Source organism: Balaenoptera physalus (genome assembly GCF_965194825.1).
Source record: "Balaenoptera physalus genome assembly, chromosome: 15".
NCBI lineage: Eukaryota > Metazoa > Chordata > Mammalia > Artiodactyla > Balaenopteridae > Balaenoptera > Balaenoptera physalus.
In genome coordinates this window covers 72,311,260-72,336,629 of record NC_138894.1, presented here as the reverse complement: position 1 = coordinate 72,336,629, position 25,370 = coordinate 72,311,260, and the positions used below count along the sequence as shown (strand labels likewise).

The 25,370-nt window shown below is 38.1% G+C and overlaps 1 protein-coding gene across 4 annotated transcripts in view; it reads right to left on the bottom strand.

Annotated features, from left to right (window-relative positions):
• Positions 1-25,370, bottom strand: part of NLRC4 (NLR family CARD domain containing 4) — a 52,917-nt gene that overhangs the window by 15,202 nt on the left and 12,345 nt on the right. For 2 of the 4 annotated variants that reach the window (XM_082426974.1, XM_082426973.1), the window contains 6 exons: positions 22,020-22,280; positions 19,162-21,156; positions 13,824-13,916; positions 13,492-13,662; positions 11,595-11,687; positions 10,664-10,831 (listed from right to left, as the gene is read on the bottom strand). In XM_082426974.1, the coding sequence (XP_082283100.1) occupies positions 10,664-10,831; positions 11,595-11,687; positions 13,492-13,662; positions 13,824-13,916; positions 19,162-21,156; positions 22,020-22,280 (2,781 nt within the window). Of the gene's footprint in view, positions 1-10,663; positions 10,832-11,526; positions 11,688-13,462; positions 13,663-13,823; positions 13,917-19,161; positions 21,157-22,019; positions 22,281-25,370 lie in introns of those variants that run through there. The other 2 variants (XR_014254107.1, XM_082426975.1) reach the window with 2 other exon arrangements.

The following is a 25,370-nucleotide window of genomic DNA, read 5'->3' as shown; positions in this document are numbered from 1 at the left end:
CAAGCTTTAAATGATACATTAAATAAGATGGACTTAATTGATATTTATAGGACATTCCATCCACAAACAACAGAATACACTTTCTTCTCAAGTGCTCATGGAACATTCTCCAGGATAGATCATATCTTGGGTTACAAGTCAAGGTTTGGTAAATTTAAGAAAATTGAGATCGTATCAAGTATCTTTTCTGACCACAGTGCTATGAGAGTAGATATCAACTACTGGAAAAAAATCTGTAAAAAATACAAAGATGTGGAGGCTAAACAACACACTGCTAAATAACCAAGAGATCACTGAAGAAATCAAAGAGGAAATCAAAAAATACCTAGAGACAAATGGCAATGAAAACATGACAACCCAAAACCTATGGGATGCAGCAAAAGCAGTTCTAAGAGGAAAGTTTATAGCAATTCAATCCTACCTCAAGAAACAAAAAACATCTCAAATAACCTAACCTTACAGCTAAAGCAATTAGACAAAGAAGAACAAAAAAAACCCCAAAGTTTGCAGAAAGAAAGAACTCATAAAGATCAGATCAGAAATAAATGAAAAAGAAATGAAGGAAACGATAGCAAAGATCAATAAAACTAAAAGCTGGTTCTTTGAGAAGATAAACAAAATTGATAAACCATTAGCCAGACTCATCAAGAAAAAAAGGGAGAAGACGCAAATAAATAGAATTAGAAATGAAAAAGGAGAAGTAACAACTGACACTGCAGAAATACAAAGGATCATGAGAGATTACTACAAGAAACTATATGCCAATAAGATGGACAATCTGGAAGAAATGGACAAATTCTTAGAAAAGCACAACCTTCTGAGACTGAACCAGGAAGAAATAGAAAATATAAACAGACCAATCACAAGCACTGAAATTGAGACTGTGACTAAAAATCTTCCAACAAACAAAAGCCCAGGACCAAATGGCTTCACAGGCGAATTCTATCAAACATTTAGAGAAGAGCTAACACCTATCCTTCTCAAACTCTTCCAAAATATTGCAGAGGGAGGAACACTCCCAAACTCATTCTACGAGGCCACCATCACCCTGATACCAAAACCGGACAAAGATGTCACAAAGAAAGAAAACTAGAGGCCAATATCACTGATGAACATAGATGTGAAAATCCTCAACAAAATACTAGCAAACAGAATCCAACAGCACATTAAAAGGATCATAAACCATGATCAAGTGGGGTTTATCCCAGGAATGCAAGGATTCTTCTATATACACACCAATCAATCAATGTGATAAACCATATTAACAAATTGAAGGAGAAAAACCATATGATCATCTCAATAGATGCAGAAAAAGCTTTCGACAAAATTCAACACCCATTTATGATAAAAGCCCTGCAGAAAGTAGGCATAGAGGGAACTTACCTCAACATTATAAAGGCCATATCTGACAAACAACAGCCAACATCGTTGTCAGTGGTGAAAAACTGAAACCATTTCCTCTAAGATCAGGAAGAAGACAAGGTTGTGCACTCTCACCACTATTATCCAATAGAGTTTCGGAAGTTTTAGCCACAGCAATCAGAGAAGAAGAAGAAATAAAAGGAATCCAAATCAGAAAAGAAGAAGTAAAGGTGTCACTGTTTGCAGATGACATGATACTATACAAAGAGAATCCTAAAGATGCTACCAGAAAACTACTAGAGCTAATCAATGAATCTGGTAAAGTAGCAGGATACAAAATTAATGCACAGAAATCTCTTGCATTCCAATACACTAATGATGAAAAATCTGAAAGAGAAATTAAGGAAACACTCCCATTTACCATTGCAACAAAAAGAATAAAATAGCTAAGAATAAACCTACCTAAGGAGACAAAAGAACTGTATGCAGAAAACTATAAGACACTGATGAAAGAAATTAAAGATGATACAAACAGATGGAGAGATATACCACGTTCTTGGATTGGAAGAATCAACATTGTGAAAATGACTATACTACCCAAAGCAATCTACAGATTCAATGCAATCCCTATCAAACTACCACTGGCATTTTTCACAGAACTAGAACCAAAAAATCATAATTTGTATGGAAACACAAAAGACCCCAAATAGCGAAAGCAATCTTGAGAAAGAAAAATTGAGCTGGAGGAATCAGGTTCCCTGACTTCAGACTATACTACAAAGCTACAGTAATAAAGTCAGTATGGTACTGGCACTGAAACAGAACTATAGATCAATGGAACAGGATAGAAAGCCCAGAGTTAAACCCATGCACATATAGTCACCTTATATTTGATAAAGTAGGCAAGAATATACAATGGAGAAAAGACAGCCTCTTCAATAAGTGATGCTGGGAAAACTGGACAGCTACGTGTAAAAGAATGAAATTAGAACACTCCCTAACACCATACACAAAAATAAATTCAAAATGGATTAAAGGCCTAAATTTAAGGCCAGACACTATAAAACTCTTAGAGGAAAACATAGGCAGAACACTCTATGGCATAAATCACAGCAAGATCCTTTTTGACCCACCTCCTAGAGAAATGGAAATAAAAACAGAAATAAACAAATGGGACCTAATGAAACTTAAAAGCTTTTGCACAGCAAAGGAAACCATAAACAAGATGAAGAGACAACCATCAGAATGGGAGAAAATATTTGCAAATGAAGCAATTGATGAAGGATTAATCTCCAAAATTTACAACGAGCTCATGCAGCTCAATATTAAAAAAAAACAAACAACCCAATCCAAATATGGGCAGAGGACCTAAATAGACATTTCTCCAAAGAAGATATACAGATTGCCAACAAACACATGAAAGGATTCTCAACATCACTAATCATTAGAGAAATGCAAATCAAAACTAAAATGAGGTATCATCTCACACCAGTTAGAATGGCCATCATCAAAAAATCTAGGAACAATAAATGCTGGAGAAGGTGTGGAGAAAAGGGAACCCTCTTGCACTGTTGGTGGGAATGTAAATGGATACAGCCACTATGGAGAACAGTATGGAGTTTCCTTAAAAAACTAAAAATAGGACCAGCGCCGGGGCGCAGAGGCGGCCGTGTGGACGAAAGGCTCTTGGTGCTCTAGCCAGGCATCACGGCCATACCTCTGAGGTGGGAGAGCCAACTTCAGGACACTGGTCCACAAGAGACCTCCCAGCTCCACGTAATACCAAACGGCAAAAATCTCTCAGAGATCTCCATCTCAACATCAAGACCCAGCATCACTCAATGACCAGCAAGCTACAGTGCTGAACACCCTATGCCAAACAACTAGCAAGACAGGAACACAGCCCCATCCATTAGCAGAGAGGCTGCCTAAATTCATAATAAGGCCACAGACACCCCAAAATACACCACCAGATGTGGACGTGCCCACCAGAAAGACAAGACCCAGCCTCATCCACCAGAACTCAGGCACTAGTTCCCTCCACCAGGAAGCCTACACAACCCACTGAGGACAGATACCAAAAACAACGGGAACTACGAACCTGCAGCCTGTGAAAAGGAGACCCCAAACACAGTAAGATAAGCAAGATGAGACAACAGAAAAACACACAGCAGATGAAGGAGCAGGGTCAAAACACATCAGACTTAACAAATGAAGAGGAAGTAGGTAGTCTACCTGAAAAAGAATTCAGAATAATGATAGTAAGGATGATCCAAAATCTGGGAAATAGAATAGACAAAATGCAAGAAACATTTAACAAGGATGTAGAAGAACTAAAGAGGAACCAAGCAACGATGAAAAACACAAGAAATGAAATTAAAAATACTCTAGATGGGATCAATAGCAGAATAACTGAGGCAGAAGAAAGGATAAGTGACCTGGAAGATAAAATGGTGGAAATAACTACTGCAGAGCAGGATAAAGAAAAAAGAATGAAAAGAACTGAGGACAGTCTCAGAGACCTCTGGGACAACATTAAATGCACCAACATTCGAATTATAGGGGTCCCAGAAGAAGAAGAGAAAAAGAAAGGGACTGAGAAAATATTTGAAGAGATTATAGTTGAAAACTTCCCTAATATGGGAAAGGAAATAGTTAATCAAGTCCAGGAAGCACAGAGAGTCCCATACAGGATAAACCCAAGGAGAAACACGCCAAGACACATATTAATCAAACTGTCAAAAATTAAATATAAGGAAAACATATTAAAAGCAGCAAGGGAAAAACAACAAATAACACACAAGGGAATCCCCATAAGGTTAACAGCTGATCTTTCAGCAGAAACTCTGCAAGCCAGAAGGGAGTGGCAGGATATACTTAAAGTGATGAAGGAGAAAAACCTACAACCAAGATTACTCTACCCAGCAAGGATCTCATTCAGATGTGATGGAGAAATTAAAACCTTTACAGACAAGCAAAAGCTGAGAGAGTTCAGCACCACCAAAACAGCTTTACAACAAATACTAAAGGAACTTCTCTAGGCAAGAAACACAAGAGAAGGAAAACACCTACAATAACAAACCCAAAACATTTAAGAAAATGGGAATAGGAACATACATATCGATAATTACCTTGAATGTAAATGGATTAAATGCTCCCACCAAAAGACACAGGCTGGCTGAATGGATACAAAAACAAGACCCATATATATGCTGTCTACAAGAGACCCACTTCAGACCTAGAGACACATACAGACTGAAAGTGAAGGGATGGAAAAAGATATTCCATGCAAATGGAAATCAAAAGAAAGCTGGAGTAGCAATTCTCATATCAGACAAAATAGACTTTAAAATAAAGACTATTACAAGAGACAAAGAAGGACACTATATAATGATCAAGGGATTGATCCAAGAGGAAGGTATAACAATTGTAAATATTTATGCACCCAACATAGGAGCACCTCAAAACATAAGGCAAATACTAACAGCCATAAAAGGGGAAATCGACAGCAACACAATCATAGTAGGGGACTTTAACACCCCACTTTCACCAATGGACAGATCATCCAAAATGAAAATAAATAAGGAAACACAAGCTTTAAATGATACATTAAACAAGATGGACTTAATTGATATTTATAGGACATTCCACCCAAAAACAACAGAATACACATTTTTCTCAAGTGCTCATGGAACATTCTCCAGGATAGATCATATCTTGGGTCACAAATCAAGCCTTGGTAAATTTAAGAAAATTGAAATCGTATCAAGTACCTTTTCCGACCACAATGCTATGAGACTACATATCAATTACAGGAAAAGATCTGTAAAAAATACAAACACATGGAGGCTACACAATACACTACTTAATAACGAAGTGATCACTGAAGAAATCAAAGAGGAAATCAAAAAATACCTAGAAACAACTGACAATGGAGATACGACGACCCAAAACCTATGGGACGCAGCAAAAGCAGTGCTAAGAGGGAAGTTTATAGCAAAACAAGCCTACCTCAAGAAACAGGAAACATCTCGAATAAACAACCTAACCTTGCACCTAAAGCAATTAGAGAAAGAAGAACAAAAAAACCCCAAAGCCAGCAGAAGGAAAGAAATCATAAAGATTAGGTCAGAAATAAATGAAAAAGAAATGAAGGAAACAATAGCAAAAATCAATGAAACTAAAAGCTGGTTCTTTGAGAAGATAAACAAAATTGATAAACCATTAGCCAGACTCATCAAGAGAAAAAGGGAGAAGACTCAAATCAATAGAATTAGAAATGAAAAAGGAGAAGTAACCACTGACACTGCAGAAATACAAAAGATCATGAGAGATTACTACAAGCAACTCTATGCCAATAAAATGGACAACCTGCAAGAAATGGACAGATTCTTAGAAATGCACAAACTGCCGAGACTGAACCAGGAAGAAATAGAAAATATGAACAGACCAATCACAAGCACTGAAATTGAAACTGTGATTAAAAACCTTCCAACAAACAGAAGCTCAGGACCAGATGGCTTCACAGGCGAATTCTATCAAACATTTAGAGAAGAGCTAACACCTATCCTTCTCAAACTCTTCCAAAATATTGCAGAGGGAGGAACACTCCCAAACTCATTCTACGAGGCCACCATCACCCTGATACCAAAACCAGACAAAGATGTCACAAAGAAAGAAAACTACAGGCCAATATCACTGATGAACATAGATGCAAAAATCCTCAACAAAATACTAGCAAACAGAATCCAACAGCACATTAAAAGGATCATACACCATGATCAAGTGGGATTTATCCCAGGAATGCAAGGATTCTTCTATATACACACCAATCAATCAATGTGATACACCATATTAACAAATTGAAGGAGAAAAACCATATGATCATCTCAATAGATGCAGAGAAAGCTTTCAACAAAATTCAACACCCATTTATAATAAAAGCCCTGCAGAAAGTAGGCATAGAGGGAACTTTCCTCAACATAATAAAGGCCATATATGACAAACCCATAGCCAACATTGTCCTCAATGGTGAAAAACTGAAACCATTTCCACTAAGATCAGGAACAAGACAAAGTTGCCCACTCTCACCACTATTATTCAACATAGTTTTGGAAGTGTTAGCCACAGCAATCAGAGAAGACAAAGAAATAAAAGGAATCCAAATCGGAAAAGAAGAAGTAAAGCTGTCACTATTTGCAGATGACATGATACTATACATAGAGAATCCTAAAGATGCTACCAGAAAACTCCTAGAGTTAATCAATGAATTTGGTAAAGTAGCAGGATACAAAATTAATGCACAGAAATCTCTTGCATTTCTATACACTAATGATGAAAAATCTGAAAGTGAAATTAAGAAAACACTCCCGTTTACCATTGCAACAAAAAGAATAAAATATCTAGGAATAAACCTACCTAAGGAGACAAAAGACCTGTATGCAGAAAATTATAAGACACTGATGAAAGAAATAAAAGATGATACAAATAGATGGAGAGATATACCATGTTTCTGGATTGGAAGAATCAACATTGTGAAAATGACTCTACTACCCAAAGCAATCTACAGATTCAATGCAATCCCTATCAAACTACCACTGGCATTTTTCACAGAACTAGAACAAAAAATTTCACAATTTGTATGGAAACACAAAAGACCCCGAATAGCCAAAGCAATCTTGAGAACGAAAAATGGAGCTGGGGGAATCAGGCTCCCTGACTTCAGACTATATTATAAAGCTTCAGTAATCAAGACAGTTTGGTACTGGCACAAAAACAGAAATATAGATCAATGGAACAGGATAGAAAGCCCAGAGATAAACCCACACACGTATGGTCACCTTATCTTTGATAAAGGAGGCAAGCATATACAGTGGAGAAAAGACAGCCTCTTCAATAAGTGGTGCTGGGAAAATTGGACAGGTACATGTAAAAGTATGAAATTAGGACACTCCCTGACACCATGCACAAAAATAAACTCAAAATGGATTAAAGACTTAAGTGTAAGGGCAGACACTATCAAACTCTTAGAGGAAAACATAGGCAGAACACTCTATGACATACATCACAGCAAGAATCTTTTTGACCCAGCTCCCAGAGAAATGGAAATAAGAACACAAATAAACAAATGGGACCTAATGAAACTTAAAAGCTTTTGCACAGCAAAGGAAACCATAAACAAGACCAAAAGACAACCATCAGAATGGGAGAAAATATTTGCAAATGAAGCAACTGACAAAGGGTTAATCTCCAAGATTTACAAGCAGCTCATGCAGCTCAATAACAAAAAAACGAACAACCCAATCCAAAAATGGGCAGAAGACCTAAATAGACATTTCTCCAAAGAAGATATACAGATGGCCTACAGACACATGAAAGAATGCTCAACATCATTAATCATTAGAGAAATGCAAATCAAAACTACAATGAGATATCCTCTCACACTGGTCAGAATGGCCATCATAAAAAAATCTAGAAACCATAAATGCTGGAGAGGGTGTGGAGGAAAGGGAACACTCTTGCACTGTTGGTGGGAATGTAAATTGATACAGCCACTATGGAGAACAGTATGGAGGTTCCTTAAAAAACTACAAATAGAACTACCATACGACCCAGCAATCCCACTACTGGGCATATACCCCGAGAAAACCACAGGTCAAAAAGAGTCATGTACCAAAATGTTCATTGCAGCTCTATTTACAATAGTCAGGACATGGAAGCAACCTAAATGTCCATCGACAGATGAATGGATAAAGAAGATGTGGCACATATATACAATGGAATATTACTCAGCCATAAAAAGAAATGAAATGGAGGTATTTGTAATGAGGTGGATGGAGTTAGAGTCTGTCATACAGAGTGAAGTAAGTCAGAAAGAGAAAAACAAATACAGTATGCTAACACATATATACGGAATCTAAGGAAAAAAAAAAAAAGGCCATGAAGAACCTAGTGGCAAGACGGGAATAAAGACACAGACCTACTAGAGAATGGACTTGAGGATATGGGGAGGGGGTGGGGTGAGATGTGACAGGGTAAGAGAGTGTCATGGACATATATACACTACCAAATGTAAAATAGATAGCTAGTGGGAAGCAGCCACATAGCACAGGGAGATCAGCTCGGTGCTTTGTGACCACCTAGAGGGGTGGGATGGGGAGGGTGGGAGGGAGGGAGATGCAAGAGGGAAGAGAAATGGGAACATATTGTATATGTATAACTGATTCACTTTGTTATAAAGCAGAAGCTAACACACCATTGTAAGGCAATTATACTTCAATAAAGATGTTTAAAAATATAAATAAAAATAAAAAATAAAAATAGAACCAGAATACAACCCAGCAATCCCACTACTGGGCATATCCCCTGAGAAAACCATAATTCAAAAAGAGTCATGTACCACAATGTTCATTGCAGCTCTATTTACAATAGCCAGGACATGGAAGCAACCTAAGTGTCCATGGATAGATGAATGGATAAAGGAGATGTGGCACATATATACAATGGAATATTACTCAGCCATTAAAAAGAAGCAAAATTGAGTTATTTGTAGTGAGGTGGATGGACCTAGAGACTGTCATACAGAGTGAAGTAAGTCAGAAAGAGAAAAACAGATACCGTATGCTAACATATATATATGGAATCTTAAAAAAAAAAAAAAAAAAAAGGTTTCAAAGAACCTGGGGGCAGGAGAGGAATAAAGACACAGACGTAGAGAATGGACTTGAGGACCCGGGGAGGGGGAAGGGTAAGCTGGGACAAAGTGAGAGAGTGGCATGGACATATATACACTACCAAATGTAAAACAGATAGCAAGTGGGAAACAGCCGCATAGCACAGGGAGATCAGCTCCGTGCTTTGTGACCACCTAGAGGGGTGGGATAGGGAGGGTGGGAGGGAGACACAAGAGGGAGGAGATATGGGGATATATGTATATGTATAGCTGATTCACTTTGTTATAAAGCAGAAACTAACACACCACTGTAAAGCAATTATACTCCAATAAAGATGTTTAAAAAAAAAAAAACTTTGGGCAGCATAAGGACTTAAAGACATATGCATCTCTAAGAGAGAAGGTTTTTAAAAGAGGGGAGTTAGTCTTTAATGGGTAGAGTTTCAGCCAGGGAGAATGAAAAAGTTCTGGAGATGGATGGTGATGGTGGTTGCATAAGAATGTGAATGCCGCAAAACTGTAGACTTAAAAATGGTTAAAATGGTAAGTTTTATGATATATATACTACGAATATATTCTAGACAATCCATGAGGGAAATGAAGGCAGTCAAGGCTGTTTTCACTAGTCCTTTGCCTCAGGTAATATGGTAGTCAGCCTTCAAGTTGGCTCCAATGATTCTCATCTCCTAGTATTCACTCCTCTGTGTTGTCCCCTCCCACAGTGGATTGGGCTGACCTGGGTAACCCATAGGACACAGCAGAGATGACCAGAAATGGTCTTCCAAGGCTAGGTCATAAAAGATATTGCAACTTCTAATTGGTTCTCCCTTGGATTTCTTGCTCTGGAGGAAGTGAGCGGCCATGTTGTGAGGACATGCAAGCAGTCTATGGAGAGGTCCAGGCATGAGAAACTAAGGCCTCCAGCCAACAGCCAGCATTAACCTGCCAACCAAGTGAGGAGCCACCTTGGAATCAGGTCTCCAGCAGCCCCAGTCATGACAGAGCCTAAGCCAGAACCACCCAGCTAAGCTGCTTCCAAATTCCTGACCCACAGAAACGTGAGATAATGTTTATAGTTGCTTTAAGCCACTAAGTTTTGGGGTAATCTTACACAGACATTGATAACTAATACAGAGAGCATGCAGACCCTTCATCAACTGCCTGAAACTATCATTGTCTTCAGTCATTTATGTATCTCTGTTTGTTCCTGGATTATATCACAGCTACTTAAAGATATTCCATGACCCCATTTACATAAAGTTGCACTTACCTTTACATGTTTTGAATACCCAACAAGTGACGTAAAAATATTTCCCAAGATTGGAAGGGCATTGCTGAATTTCAGACAGTTAAGGCTAGAAGAGCAATTCCTAACACGATACACCTTGTCAGGTAACGTGAATGTTTTTCCTTTTAACACTGTAGGTGAAATGCTTAAAAACCTGAAGGCAGGCCAGTGTTTTCAATCATTTTACTCCTTAACATGTATGAACCCTCTTTCAATATATCTATATAAAAAAGAGGAGGCAAATAAATAAAGATGCTAACTATCTAACTAAATAGAGCAAGCCAACTGAAGAACTTTGTGAGGGCTAACTTCTTTTCTCTCGGCTCTGTGCGTATACCTACCTAGAATTCTAATCTCTGCATCTGTGAGTCTCCAGTTTCTCAGCCCAAGCTTGATGAGCTGTGGGGCCCCCTTCAGTTGCTCCAGCAGCCTGGCCAAGCTGACTCGTACATCACTGCACCAGGGCAGCATCAGCACGTTTAGCTGTTCCAAGATGTGCAGCCTGTCAACTTGAAGAACCAGAGAGCAGTTCAGGAATTGGATCCATCTCAAAATTGATGTGGGAGAAGGAATGATTTTTATCTCTGCAGCCTGCTCAATGTGCAATAAGGATCTACTTGGTTTTTTTGTTAATATTTTTACGGGAAGTGTTCAAGAATATACAAACATACAGAACAGTATAATGAAATTATATGTACTAATAAGCCAACTTTCAACAAACCTTGAACCATGGACAACCTTGCTTCATCGTCATCAAATTCCTTCCCTTCTATATTATTTTGAAGCAAATCTCAGACAGTTAAGTATCAGGTTTTTAATTCTAACATAATCACAGTAGCATTATCACACCTTAAAAATCTTATCACTAACTTAAGCAGATTTGTCTTGAATATCACTTACTCAGACACTAGTTCACTAGAAGGAGACAAGCAGGTGGGAGTCTCAGGTGCAGTGAGTATGGGAAAACTGGTAACTCAAAAGCCATGGGCCTGTATTCCTCAAGGGCAGTTTAAGGAAGGGCTAAATGACCTACTTAAGGTCCATCTAGTAAGGCATATGTGGATAAACTATTTGAGTATCTGATAATGATGACTATTTGAGTATTTGATTTTGGCTAAGTTATCAATTCTTTTTTTTTTTTTTGGCCACACGGCGCTGCATGTGGGATCTTAGTTCCCTGACCAGGGATTGAACCTGCACCGCCCCCTGCAGTGGAAGTGCAGAGTCTTAGCCACTGGGCTACCAGGGAAGTCCCTAAATTGTCATTCTTACTTAGTTCATGAAGAGCTTCATTTCCATCCTTTTCCAGATGATTTTCAGATAAATCAAGAATGCTCAGCTTGGCCAAGTTGTGAAGATTTTGAGCTGCAAAAAAAAATTTTTTTAATCCAAAACAAGACTTTCAGGGAACTATAAATGCATTTTTAAATATCCTTAGAAGAATTCTGAGTCCTTGTTTTCTTTGTTGATAGTATAAAACCATTATTTGACTTGATTAATTTATTTATTTCAAAAAGTATCTGGATAGGTTTAACCCCCAATTGCCACGACTATGACTGGTGCACGGATATTTCCTTGTTCTAAGTTCTGACTAAAAAAATTGAGTTCACAAAAAGCCTAAAGCATCCGGGAATATAGTTTTTATGTCACTTTAGTAAAGTCACTCCATTTCTCTAAGCCTCAGTGTCTTCATCTTTAGAATAAGGAAGATGAACTAAATAAACTGTGAGGGTGCTTACAATTCTAAAATGCCCTATCATGAAGGAGAAACAAAGGAACAAAAACCAGATGAGATGAGCTGTTCTTTGTGTACTCAGTTTAGATGATTTTGTTAATGTCATAGTGGTGATACTAATAATAAAAACTTAGAAATTAAAAAAAGACAGATGAGAAAAATAGAAAACAAATAGCAAAATGACTAACGGAAATCTAGTCCTATAAATAATTACATTAAATGTAAATGGATTAAACACTCCAGTTAAAGAGATTAATAAGACTAGATTTTTTTTTTTAAAGCAAGACCCAACTCCATCTACAAGACATGTATTTTAATGACAAAGACATAAATATACTGAGGTTAAAATTTGGAAAACTATATTACATGTAAACATTAATCATAAAATGCCATCACTCTAGCTGATCACTGCTTAATTCTTTTCATTTCAGATATTTATCATGGTTGTTTAATCTAGTTGAAGTTTTTCCTATCAAGACTAATGAGAAAAATCTCCTTTAAAAAATTAGTCAATTTTTTAATGAATATATACTCTTGTTATAATATTAGCTATTATTATTTTTAAGCAATCATATGACCCCTTTTCTTAGAATAAAATATCTTCTGGGATTTGGTTTAAAATAAAAAACCTGCAGAACTCCTCTTAAAAAGGGTACAGCTGCTATTTTCAGTTCTAAACCTTTCTCTCCGCAGGGCAAGTAGAGAAGTAAAGGAGTATGCTCATCATTCTCATGCTTTCCGTTGTTTATCTGGCCTTTTCTAATCCTGGGTTTCTCTAGCTTTTGGTTTATGTTGGCATATAAATAGTTTCCTTAGGAAACTTTACAGACTCCTAGCAGTTGTGTATTCTGTTTTTAAGAGGGCTAGACCATCTTTTTTACCAAAATCTAAATTAAAAAAAAATCTGAATCGAACATATCTAGTTTATCCAGAAATATGCAAAGGTTTCTCCATACTTGGTATATGCACACTTTAAGAACTCAAAAGACTCAACTCATATTGATGCACATTAACTCCATCTTAACAGGGCAATAGGTAAGCATTGGAAAGCCTGAAAACATTTAAGGAAATCCTTCTCTCTCTGCTTCTCAATCACTTATTTATCCATTCATCCAAATTTTTATTAAGCAGTTATTATATAACAGAATATGTGCCAAGCTTCAAGCACCTATTTCTTATTTTCTTCCTCTTTACCTTTTCTTAAAATGACATCTTCAATTATCCTGAAATTCTCTCCTATTATTCATCCATAGTAAATTTTCATTCCAGTCATGAAGAAGGTCATTAAAAACAAGTTAGATATTACCTAGAAGTCTTTATTATCTTTTCCAGTTTCCCTAAAAATTAAATTTCCATTTGAGAGACTTAGCATGCCTTAGTATGAAAATATCGCATGTTTTCTTACACTGTTTTCATAATGCAGGCAGCAGTTACCTAGGGTTTTCACAGCATTTCCTGACAGGCAGCAGGAGACTAATTGGATTTCTTTAAGGTCACAGGGTTCAGCTGACAGAGACTTGACTATGTAATCCATTCCCTCCCCTATATCAGACAAGTGGGTCAAACGAAGTAAACACATCTTTTTCAGATTTCTCAGACCTTCAGCTGCAAAAAAAAAAAAAAAAAATGGAAAGGAAATGCATTAAGACACCAAGTACATAAAGGCATCGTTGCCTTGTATAGACACAGCCAGTGTCAAAGAGTCTTAGCTGTTCTTATTATCAAACTTGTATTAGTAAATATATTAGAGAAAACAAAAATCTGACCTAGTTTTATAGCATCTTCCTCATTCATCTTAATATTATCCAGTATGAGCTTCATAAGGTTCTTCAAATTACCTAAGCTGTCAGTCAGACCACCTGCCAAAGAAAAGGGATTGGACTGTGTTCAGCTGTCATTTACTATATTTCTATTACCAATCAAAAGATTTTAGTTGTCACTATGGGCAAGAAATGCTCATGAAATTGACACGAAAATATATTTTTTTGGTGAGAGATGGGGATCTTCCTTAGCTAAAAGCATGTTTTCAAAATATAATGGAATTACAATGGAAAACGATAACAGAAAGATAACTGGGAAATCTCCAAACAGTTGGAAATTAAACAACACACTTCTAAACAAGCATGGATCAAACAGGAAGTCTCAAGGAAAATTAGACAATATTTTGAAAAATACAGAAATAAAAATAAAATATATCAAAATCTCCAGTTAACAGTTACTTAAAGGGAGGTTTAGAGCATTGAATGCTTATATTAGAAATAAGGAAAGTTTTCAAATCAACAACCTAAGCTTACGAGTTCAGAAACTAGAGAGAGAAGAGCAAAATAAACCCAATGCAAGACGAAGCAATAAAATAATAAAGATAAGGGCAGAAATCAATAACAAATCACAAACAGAAACAATAGGGGAAAATCAATGGAAATTAAAAGCTATGTCTTTGAAAAGATCAATAAAATGGATAAATTTCTAGCAAGACTGACAAAGAAAAAATGAGGAATAACAAATTACCAATATCAGAAATGAAAGGGAAGCTATCATTACAGAAATCACAGATGTTAAAAGGATAGAGAATAATATGAACAAATCTACATGCATAAATTTGACAACATAGACAAAATTGCACAATTTCTTGAAAGGCACAAACTAGTAAAACTTAGCCAACATTACATAAGTAATCTGAATAGTCCAGTATAACTAAGGAAATTGAATTTGTAGTTTAAAATTTTCCAAAAAAGAAAGCTGCAGGCACAGATAATTTAACTTGCAAATTCTACCAAACTTTCAAAGAAGAAATAACACCAATTCTACACAATCATTTCCAGGAAACAGAAATACAGACAACACTTCCCAACTCATTTTATGACACTACCATTAACCAATCTGAAACCCAGACTAAGGGAATAAAACAAAAGAAAACTTCAAACCAATATCACTTATGAAATCCTCAACAAAATATTACCAAGGAGTCCAGCCATATATAAAAAGAATATTATACTACCACCAAGTGAGCTTCATACAGGGAATGCAGGACTGTTTTGATATTTGGAAATCAATCCATGTACTTCACTATATTAACAGTCTAATGAAGAAAAACTACATAATCATATAAATTGATACAGCAAAAATAGCTGATACAATCCAATAACCATTCATGATAAAAATTCTCAGCAACCTAGGAATAGAAGGACACTTCCCCAACCTGATAAAAGGCACCTTCAAAAAAACTACAGTTAGCATCACACTTCATGGTGAAAGTCTGAATGCTTACTCTCTAGGATCAGGAACAAGGGAGGATGTTCACTTTCACCTCTCCTATTCAACACTATACTGCAAGTCATAATCAGTGCAGTACAGCAAGAAAATGAAATAAAAGGAATACAGGGACTTCCCTGGTGGTGCAGTGGTTAAGAATCCGCCTGCCAATGCAGGGGACATGGGTTCGATCCCTGGTCTGGGAAGATCCCACATGCTGCAGAGCAACTAAGCCTGTGCACCACAACTACTGAGCCCGTGCTCTAGAGCCTGCCTGCACACCTAGAGCCTGTGCTCCACAACAAGAGAAGCCATCACAATGAGAAGCCCGCACACCGCAACCAACAGTAGCCCCTGCTCGCTGCAACTAGAGAAAGCCCGCGCGCAGCAACGAAGACCCAACGCAGCCAAAGATAACTAAATAAATTTATTTTAAAAAAATGAATAAATAAAAGGAATACAAAATTGGAAAGGAAGAAATGAAAATAATCCTTTTGGAAGGGACATGAAATAAGTTTATCAAAGGTATAGAGTACAAGATCAACACACAAAAATCAACTGTATTTCTGTAGTAGCAATAAATAATTGGTAACCAAATTTTTTAAAGTTACCATTTACAATAGCTCCAAAAGAATGAAAAAGGTATAAATCTAAAAAACATATACACAATCAACATGATGAAAAGTACAAAATGGTGAAAAAAGAAATCAAGGAAAATCTAAACAAATGGAAAGAGAAACCATGGTCATAGATTCAACATAATAACAATGTCAATTCTCCCTAAATTGTTCTATAGATTTAATGTAATTCCAACCAAGATCCCAAGAAGAGTGTTTGACGATATAAACAATGTGATTCTTGGGAATTTCCTGACAGTCCAATGGTTAGGACTCTGTGATTTCACTGCTAAGGGCTCAGGTTCAATCCCTGGTTGGGGAACTAAAATCCCACAGGCTGTGCGATGCAGCAAAAAAAAAAAAAAAAAATGTGATTCTAAAATTTATATGGAAGGACAAAGGAACTAGAATATTTTAAAATTATTTTGAAAAAGAAGAAGAAAGTTGGAGAAATAACACTACCCAATTTTATGACTTACTATAAAATAAAAGTTACTAAGACAATGTAGTATTGGCAAGGGATAGACAAGGGTATTGGCAAATGAAAGATCAATGGAAAATAGTATCCAGAAATACACCCATACAACTATAGCCAAAAAATTTGGGCAAAGATACAAAGGCTATTCAAACATGAAAGAATAGTAATTTCAATAAACAGAACAACTGGATATCCATAGGGAAGAAAAATGAACCTTGATCTAAACTTCACACCTTACACAAATGTTAACTCGAAATGGATCATAGATCTAAACGTAAAACATAAAACTTTAAAAGAAAATATAGGAAAAAATCATCATGACCTTTATGCAAAGAGTTCTTAGACATGACACCAAAAGCATGATTCATAAAGAAAAAAAATGGATGGCAACAAAATGTAAAACTTTTGTTCTATGAAAGACACTGTTAAAGAATGAAAAGACTAGCTACAGAGTGAGAGAAAATATTTTCAAATCACTTATCTCACAAAGGACTTGTATCGTGAATATATTTTAAAAAAACACTTAAAACTCAACATTAAGAAAACAAATTGACCCAATTAAAAATGGTTAGGGACTTCCCTGGTGGTCCAGTGGGTAAGACTCCGTGCTCCCAATGCAGGGGGCCCAGGTTCGATCCCTGGTCAGGGAACTAGATCCTGCATGCATGCCACAACTAAGAGTCCTCAAGCCACAACTAAGAAGTCTGCATGCTGCAACTAAGAGCCCGCATGCCACAACTAACGATCCCACATGCCACAACAAAGATCCCACGTGATGCAACTAAGACCCGGTGCAGCCAAAATAAAAATATAAATAAATACTTTTTAAAAAATGGGTAAAAACTTGAAGAGACATTTCACTAAGTTGCAAACAAGCACGTGAAGAATTTTCAACTTTTATTAGCCAACTCTGATGATATAACACTATACACAGAGTTCCAGTTGCTCCACATCCTCATCAGCACTTGGTATTGTCTGTTTTTTTTTTTTCTTATTGTAAAATGACAAAAAGAGAAAAATAGAAATAATACTAAATGCTAGTGAGAATGCAGAGCAACTAAAATTCTCATGTATTGCTACTGAAAATGTAAAATGTACAAAGTGGAAAATAGCTTGGAAGTTTCCTAAAAAGTTAAACAAGCACTTGTCACATGGCTCAGCAATGCTAATCCTACATATTTACCCAAGTGAATTGAAAACTTATTTTCACATAGAAAACTTTCATAAGAATGTTTTTAGTAGTTCTATCTATAATTGCCCAAACAGGAAATAACCAACATGTCTTTCAGTAGTGACTAGATTCTAGCTATAAGAAAAACTAAGTGCTGATTGCAAACTCAAATGTCAAAGAGGGCCAGGGAGATGATGTTATTACAAGAAGTAGAACAGGTGGGCTTTGTGCCCAACTGGAGATTATGTGTCTTTCCAAAGAGTGTAGGAGCAGATCATGAAGCTCTAGCCAGTTGTTACCAAGTGCAGTTGTCAAATCTATAATTTTCAAGAGGAATGAGAAACCTGTATTTTCACATGATATTTCCCAATTTCAAAATGGTGGCAACTCCTTTAGGGAGAAGAGTCATAGCTAGGGGAGAGAGAACGGAAGGAGACTTTTCATCATAGATTGTTTTATAATTTGGACCATGTAAATATATTACTCAAAAAATAAATTTAAAATATTAAGAACAAAATATTGGCAAACATTAAAAAGAAAAATTTTAATTATATGTAGGTCAAATTCAGCACGTAAGTGACCGGTTTGCAATATCAGCACAAACGAATGGCCATCAAGAGAAGATGGTAAGCCTCCTAACACAGAAGGTAGTCTAATAAAGTCTGAGTGACTATCCAGAATCTTATAGGCCTTCCTGCATTGAGTAGGAGGTTGCAAAGCTTATCTGTACAAAAGATTCTAGATTCTTAAAATGATAGAAAATGTCCTCTACAGGGTGACAAGTGAGGCAGAGCCGAATGGGAAACTACTTGTGGATGAAAATGAATCTCAGATTACAGTCATGTAGAACAAGGCTCCTGCTGGCCCATAGCTTCAGAGAACTCAGCAGCCCCTGCTCTGGGCAACAGAATGGGTCTACACAGGTGTGGCTGGACTACACAGGTAAGGGAGACACTCACCTTTAGTGTTATTGTGAATCTGGGGAAAACTCCCCTTTACCCAGAAAGATTGACCCCCACATGTATGCGTCTGAAGTCTGGAATTTCTTCATGTTCGACAAAAACTGTTCCCAAAATCTTCCTTCAAAGTGAATGATACTTGGAGTGGGGCTGGGGCTGGATGTGCTGCAATTTCCTAGATGAGAATCTAGTGACGCAGTTAGCCACCAGCTTCTGCAGGTGATTAGTTTATGGTTGGATTTCCTCCCAGACTTCAAAGAAGGAAGAGTGCTACTTGGCAGGAAAGCAGTGAACGTTGGGTTAAGACAGAGATGCCGACAAGACGGAGGGTTCACAGAAGACAAGCTTAACCTACTGTATACACAGACAAACATACAAACACACACTTTACCATATATATACTACATACTTATTCAGTCAGACTACAGAGCTTCAGCTCTGGGAATCCTTCCTAGGGCCTCCCAATCTGACAGCCTTCCCCCCACATGGAAGTCTCTCCCAAGCCCTTCCACTTCCTGACACTAGTAGAAACTATTAGAAAATTTCAGGCAAAACAAATAATATCTAATATTTCCACAGCAACTAGCCAGGTTTGATTATAGCTTAAACTGCTGATGTTTACAATACCTGGTAGCCGTTGAGTCCCTAGGTCGTGAATACTTAAGGTGTGCAGGTTTGTCACAGATGTGATATGCCGCTCGTCTTCTAAGGCGAGGGGACTGGCTTCCACTATGATGGAATGAATGTTCTTACAGGTGCTGAGGACCGAACTGAGGCTTCCAGCCACACCGGCACATCTCTTAATGTACAACCTGAGGCTTGTAGCAGAGCTGAATATTTTCCCCAGGTATTTGATATCTTGCTTATTCAACTTGCAGAAATCCCGGAGTGTGACCTCCAATGTCTTGAATTCCTGCTTCCAGTTGAAGAACAAAGACACAGCCCTGCTGGGAATGTAGGTTCCTGAGGACTCCTGCATGTGGATCCTGCTTGCGTCTTCTGCGGTCTCATCCTGCGAAGCCACAGCTCCCCCGTACAGGTCTAGTTTAACAAAGTCCAGAGCACTTGCACAATTAGGCAAGTTTTCAAAGAAGTCAAATAAGTAATCAGGGATGTTCTCTGAGTTGATATGTAGGCTTTTACCATGAAAGAAAGCTTCAAATTCTTCTCTCAGGTTTGATGTGGATATACTCTCACAGAATAAATTGATGCCACACTCTGTAAAGGAGTTGATGTTTATGGCTTTCAGAATTTCTTGCACAGTGGTGCTTTTCACATTTTGCATAGATTCCTGCCTCCAGAGAGGCCTCTTGGTGACGAAAAGCCCACCGAGGCTGCCATGTTGATACACTGATGCCAGGTGTTTCAGAACAGTCCGGGTGGCTTCGGCAGATGACCCACACGTATACAGGAGCAGGTTGCTGTACTTGGATGTAATGTCTGAAATGGAAACCATTTTCTGCAAGTGACCGTTCCCCTTGGTCACCTCTGCTGGCTCTTCAGACGTCAATAAACTGCTGAGTCTGCGTCCTGCTGTGTACTCCTGGAATGATTTATGAAAGAATTTATACTTCGGCTTGAACCGTTGAGCTGTGTATTTACAGAGGAGTCCCGTTGTCAGCAGGACATCCTCGTTCACACTGGACAAGTCGTCCGGTTCAAAATCAAACCTGTGGGAGAACACACCCTCCAGAGCTAGGTCCCCACAGTGGTCCAGGCTCCGAGTGACCTCACTTGGAGCCACCCCTTTACGTTTGTGCTTGTTTTTATTTATTAGCAGATCGTAGAAGGCACAGAACAGTGTGGTTTGTGTGTTAGAGCGGAACTCACTTTTCCCCATCTGGATTGCACAAGTGATGACCACAAAGAGAGGGGTCTTCATCAGATTCCTCAAGCACCTGGATTTCTGAATTTGGAGCAACAAGCCTTCAGCGAGCTCCTTTATCAGCACTTCCCGGATGAGAGCCTGGGCACTGTCCTCGGTCATATCCCCCACCTCGGCAATCAGCGCACCAAACTGCCTGATGTACCTCAGGCACTCCGTGGTGGTGGTGACGATGACCATATTCTTGAAGCGGTGGTTTTCCTTTATTAGGGCTTCGATTTCTGGGCAGTTCTGGGCCTTGAATTCATTGTAGCCATCTAGGAGAAAAAGAACCCTCTGCCGTAGCTTCAGTAGTATGGCCATGAACGTCTGCTTCCTGATTGTGTCAGGTATATCCAAGAGTTGGTCACACAGGGTTTCGAAGAGTCCACCCTGGGCCCTGCTCAGACGGAGAAATAAAACTAATTTGAACTTGGTCAGAGCCTGGCACTCTCCAGAGGCCCAGAGCATGGCGATTCGCTGCAGCAGAGTGGACTTCCCTTTGCCCGATTCCCCTTCGATGATGCAGGGGCTCTGAAGAGTGTCCAGCAGGCCACTCAGGGTCAGCTGCTCCAGACGGTGATGGTGTTGGTCCTTCCTCCATAGAACCGGTTCTGTGAAGGTGCTTTTCAAATTAAAAATAATGTCAATATCTTCACCCAGCGGATAGTAGTTCAGAAAAGATGGGGTATGGTATAAGTCCTTTAAATCCTGAGCCAAACCATCTAAGTCTTCTTCTGACATCTGATGAAAAAGACCTGTTAGAGAAGAGGAAATTGAAGAGGATCCAATTCTGTGTCTCCCCAGAACCTAGAGTTCAGGAGGAGGAGGAGGAGTGAGGCTGAGAATCTTCCCTTGATGACTTTAATTTCCTTCCCCAGTTCTGAGCTGGCAGAAAGGGTTCCAAATATTTACTCCTGCTTTCCCCTGTTACCCTTTACCCTACTTGCCCTTTTGCCTTCTGTTTCTTCCTTTCCACCACCAAATTTTGTAGCAGCTCATTGGAAAGGAGAGGAGCCAGTGTTTGGGTTAAGGAAAGTGCATGAGAATAGTGGGGATATGGTTGAGAATGATGGTCAGGGGTAACTTTCAGCAAATCAAGCCTTAACCTTGATTAAAATCTGCCAGGGGATAATTGACTAATTTAAAGAAAGAAAAACTAAATTAATATTTCATGAAAAGCAGAATCATGCTTCTTTAGTCGGTCAGGCTCTCCTTACCATGGTGCTTGGATTACAGAGTAGGCAGTCTGGGGGCCACTTGTCCACAGATGGTCCTCATCAGACTAAGGAATGTTGAAAACTACTACTGCACTACTGCACTGACTTCTTAAGTGCCTTCATTGTCCAGTTTGATTCTGAAGTCAGACTATGCTAAATCATTTATTCCCTTACCCTGGAGTTACTTATTTGGCTTCACCATCAAGTGACCTAGTGGGAGTTTTTTGTTTTGTTTTGTTTTCCTGAGAGTGTCTGAGCTTTTCCTCGACATAAGCAAAGCCCAATGCCCAGTGATATGAGAGCACTGGAGGGAGGAGAGCAGAGGCTCTGTCATGGGGATTATGGATCTTCTTCATGATTTATTCTATTTGTAGAACAGCTAAAAGCAAACTGATACTTACTAAGTCCATGCAAGTCCTGAAACAGAGGATAGTTCCACTTTTCAAGGGATTTAAGAAAGAGGTTACAGGCTTCTGAACCCTTCTTCAGAATCATGTGAATGATCCCTCTTGCAGCATCCTGCTCGACCTTCTCACAGCAAATGATGTTTACTTCTTCGTAATTCAGAACATTCCATACAAATAGCTCATCCAAAATTTGCTTTATAACAGTCACTCCCATCCTTTGAATGAGAATTTGACTGTTCTCCTTTATGAAATTCACTGAGGGATGGGGGAGAAATATACATATTTATTCATTTATACAAAATGTGCATATCAGCATCATGTTGCCAGGGCATTAGGTTCATGCATTTTTTTTTCCTCTCTACCTATCTTGAGTTATGGAGAGGCCAAATGCTTGAATTCCAGGCCCTCAAGAAAAGCTCTGTAAAGACCCTCATTCCTAACCCCAGAGTCCTTGGTGAGCAAGACGTTTTTTCTTTGATAACAAAGTAAAGTGAGCAATCCTGTCCTTGATATAAAAGCATCCCCACTAAGGTAATAGGGGTAAGACGATGCGCTTTCAAGTAGGGAGACTGGCGAACGATCTGCCATTTGCTACCATCTGTGTAACCTTGGCAAGTTGCTAACCCTCTTTGAGCCTATTTCAATGCTGTGCTGCTAAATGTTGAACACACTGCCTCTCTGGGGGTAAAGGCCTGAATTCGTAGCACGTACCAATCTGCATGTTATAAGTATTCCCACTGAGGCCAAATTCAAGCTAACAATGTATGTCAACTGGCTAACAAAAATCATAAAAATTCAACAGTGAGCTCTCACAAAACAGTAAGAACCAGCTGTAGTACACCACTGGTTCCTTGTCTGTACAATGGAGTTGAGAACAGTATTTTACTTATGAAGTTTAATGAGAACTCATGTATAGTATTTCATACAAAGTAATAGCTCAATAAATGTTAGCTACTATTTTTAGCCATTATTCTGCTGTCAACACTCAAAGGAGTAGCACATTTTATCTCCCATAGAATTTGGTATTTTCTGAAGAGTATCACTGCAAAATAGTTGTCTGTATTCAGTTTAAGCTCTCTCATCTCTCACAGTGAGGTTCCCTGAAGAAGCTGTCTCGTTTCTGTGTCTCCCTTGCCAAGATCTAACTCTCCCAGGCAGTCCATGCCACCTCAGAGAAGTGCCTCCCAGGTATTGTACTCTCAGACACTGTCTGCACTACTTTTCCTCTTGGGCTAGGCTGCTCCTGGTTTTCAAATCTTTCTTGACTCATCCAAGTGGATATGTCCTCCTGAAGACCCTGAGGCATCTCTGGTCTGAATTACACCATCAGGCACTCAGACCCCCAGGATCCTACCCCAGGTCCCCTTTCTCTCTGTCCCATGCAGATCTCTACTACTAACCTCAGCTGGAATGTTACCACATCCCTGTCTACATGGCCGGTCAGCGAGTCTCTCTCTCTCCCTCTGGGGTCTCATCTGTTTTCTTGGCTTCTACATCCTCCCTATGGAGACAACCTCTAAGTCTGATTCTAGTCACTTAGAAAGGCCTAGAGACCACTGCAAGATCACAGGACTAGCCTTTTGGAGGTGACATTTCTTCAGCTGTAAAATTAAGATATTGATACTTTAACTCTTTAAAAGGCTCAAGAAAAAGACTGAATAAAGTCACATAAGGCACAGACATAAAAATATTTTAAAATTTGAAAAGTGCGCTGCTATGTAACTGTAAGATGTTCTTATTACTAGCCATGGTATCTCCCTGTATGTGGACTACCACACTCCTCTCTTATCAAGTAGTTAAGTGAAAACCATGCTGCTTATTCATTCATTCAGTATTCATTCTTAGCAGAATATCTCTGTTTAGACTAGTGCTGTACAGTAGAATTTTCTGAGATGATAAACATATTCTATATTTGCTCTGTCCAGTAGTGGAGCCATTAGTCACATGTGGCTGTTGAGCACTTGAAATGTGGCTAGCGTGACTGTGTGACTGAATTTTAAATTTTATTTAGTTTTTGTTTATTTAAATTCACATTAAATAGACACATATAGCTACTTACTAGTAACTACATTGGATAGCATAGTCTACACCCAGTCATCAAAGTGGAAAGAGTTACATTTTGGTCGCCACTTAGATCTACTCCATGTTTCTTCACAATGATCTTGACAGATCTCTCTGCTGTCTGACCAGGAGGGTAAGCCCGAGTAAGTGATGGCAGGAGACCAATATTTTTTTCTTTTCAACCATAAAAACCAGAGAGTTTAATGAAAAGCAAGCTTGTATAAAAGAACATTCATGTTCAATAGGCAAAAAATTAGACATATCATTGAAGAAATTAGGGGCAACAAACTGCACTAAGGGGAAAAATGCTTTCAGGTAATATAGGAAATATAAATGTACTTTTGATTCTTGAATAAAATCTTAATGTATTACAATATTCTCAGCGTATAAGAAAATTCCAAGAGGAGATAATTTCTAGTGGAACAGAGCTGAACTTTACTTCTTCTGAAGGGACTCAGATTTGAATTGCTGACTTGATAAAAAGATAGATCATGTAATATTCTTCCTGAGTGCATCTTCAGGACTGACAAAGAGATCAGAAAGAATAGCGTCTTTATTCAATTACTGTTACAAATAGGAGATGTGTTCTGGAAACACCCACAGAAATAAAAACACAATTAACATAATGAGATGTCATTTTGCACCTACCAATTATTTATATTTTATTTGTGTTATCATTTTTCACATAAATATTGTTTAATGTCTATTTTACCCTTACTTCACCTTCTCCCTATACCCTGCATTCCTGAATTACACTCGCAAATATACACCATATTGTAAGCGCTGTGAGAACAAAAAGCATGCTTTGTTTTGATATTATACCCCCAGGGCCTAGAACTGTGGTTAATTAATTAACGTTTGTTGAATAAATGAATTTGGTAAAGATTAAAATGAAAAACCTCACCAGGATGAAAAAGTTGTGAGAAAGCATTTACCACTAGAACTATTGGATAGTGCTGCAATGAACATTGCATGATATATGTATACGTATAACTGATTCACCTTGCTGTACAGCAGAAACCAACACAACATTGCAAATCAACTACACTCCAATAAAAATTTTTAAAAAATAAAGTGTTTGGAATAGTAAAAAACAAAAACAAACAAACAAACAAAAAACTTATTGGATAGTTTGGGCTTATATTCTCAGTCATCTAGGATCACATTCTTGCAAGAGTTAAACACGCAACCTAGACCTTGAACATGGTACCTTTTATTTAATGTTCCTTAAGCAAATCAATATCCCCCAAATTTGTATATTATTTCAGATTTTCCTGAGGTTTT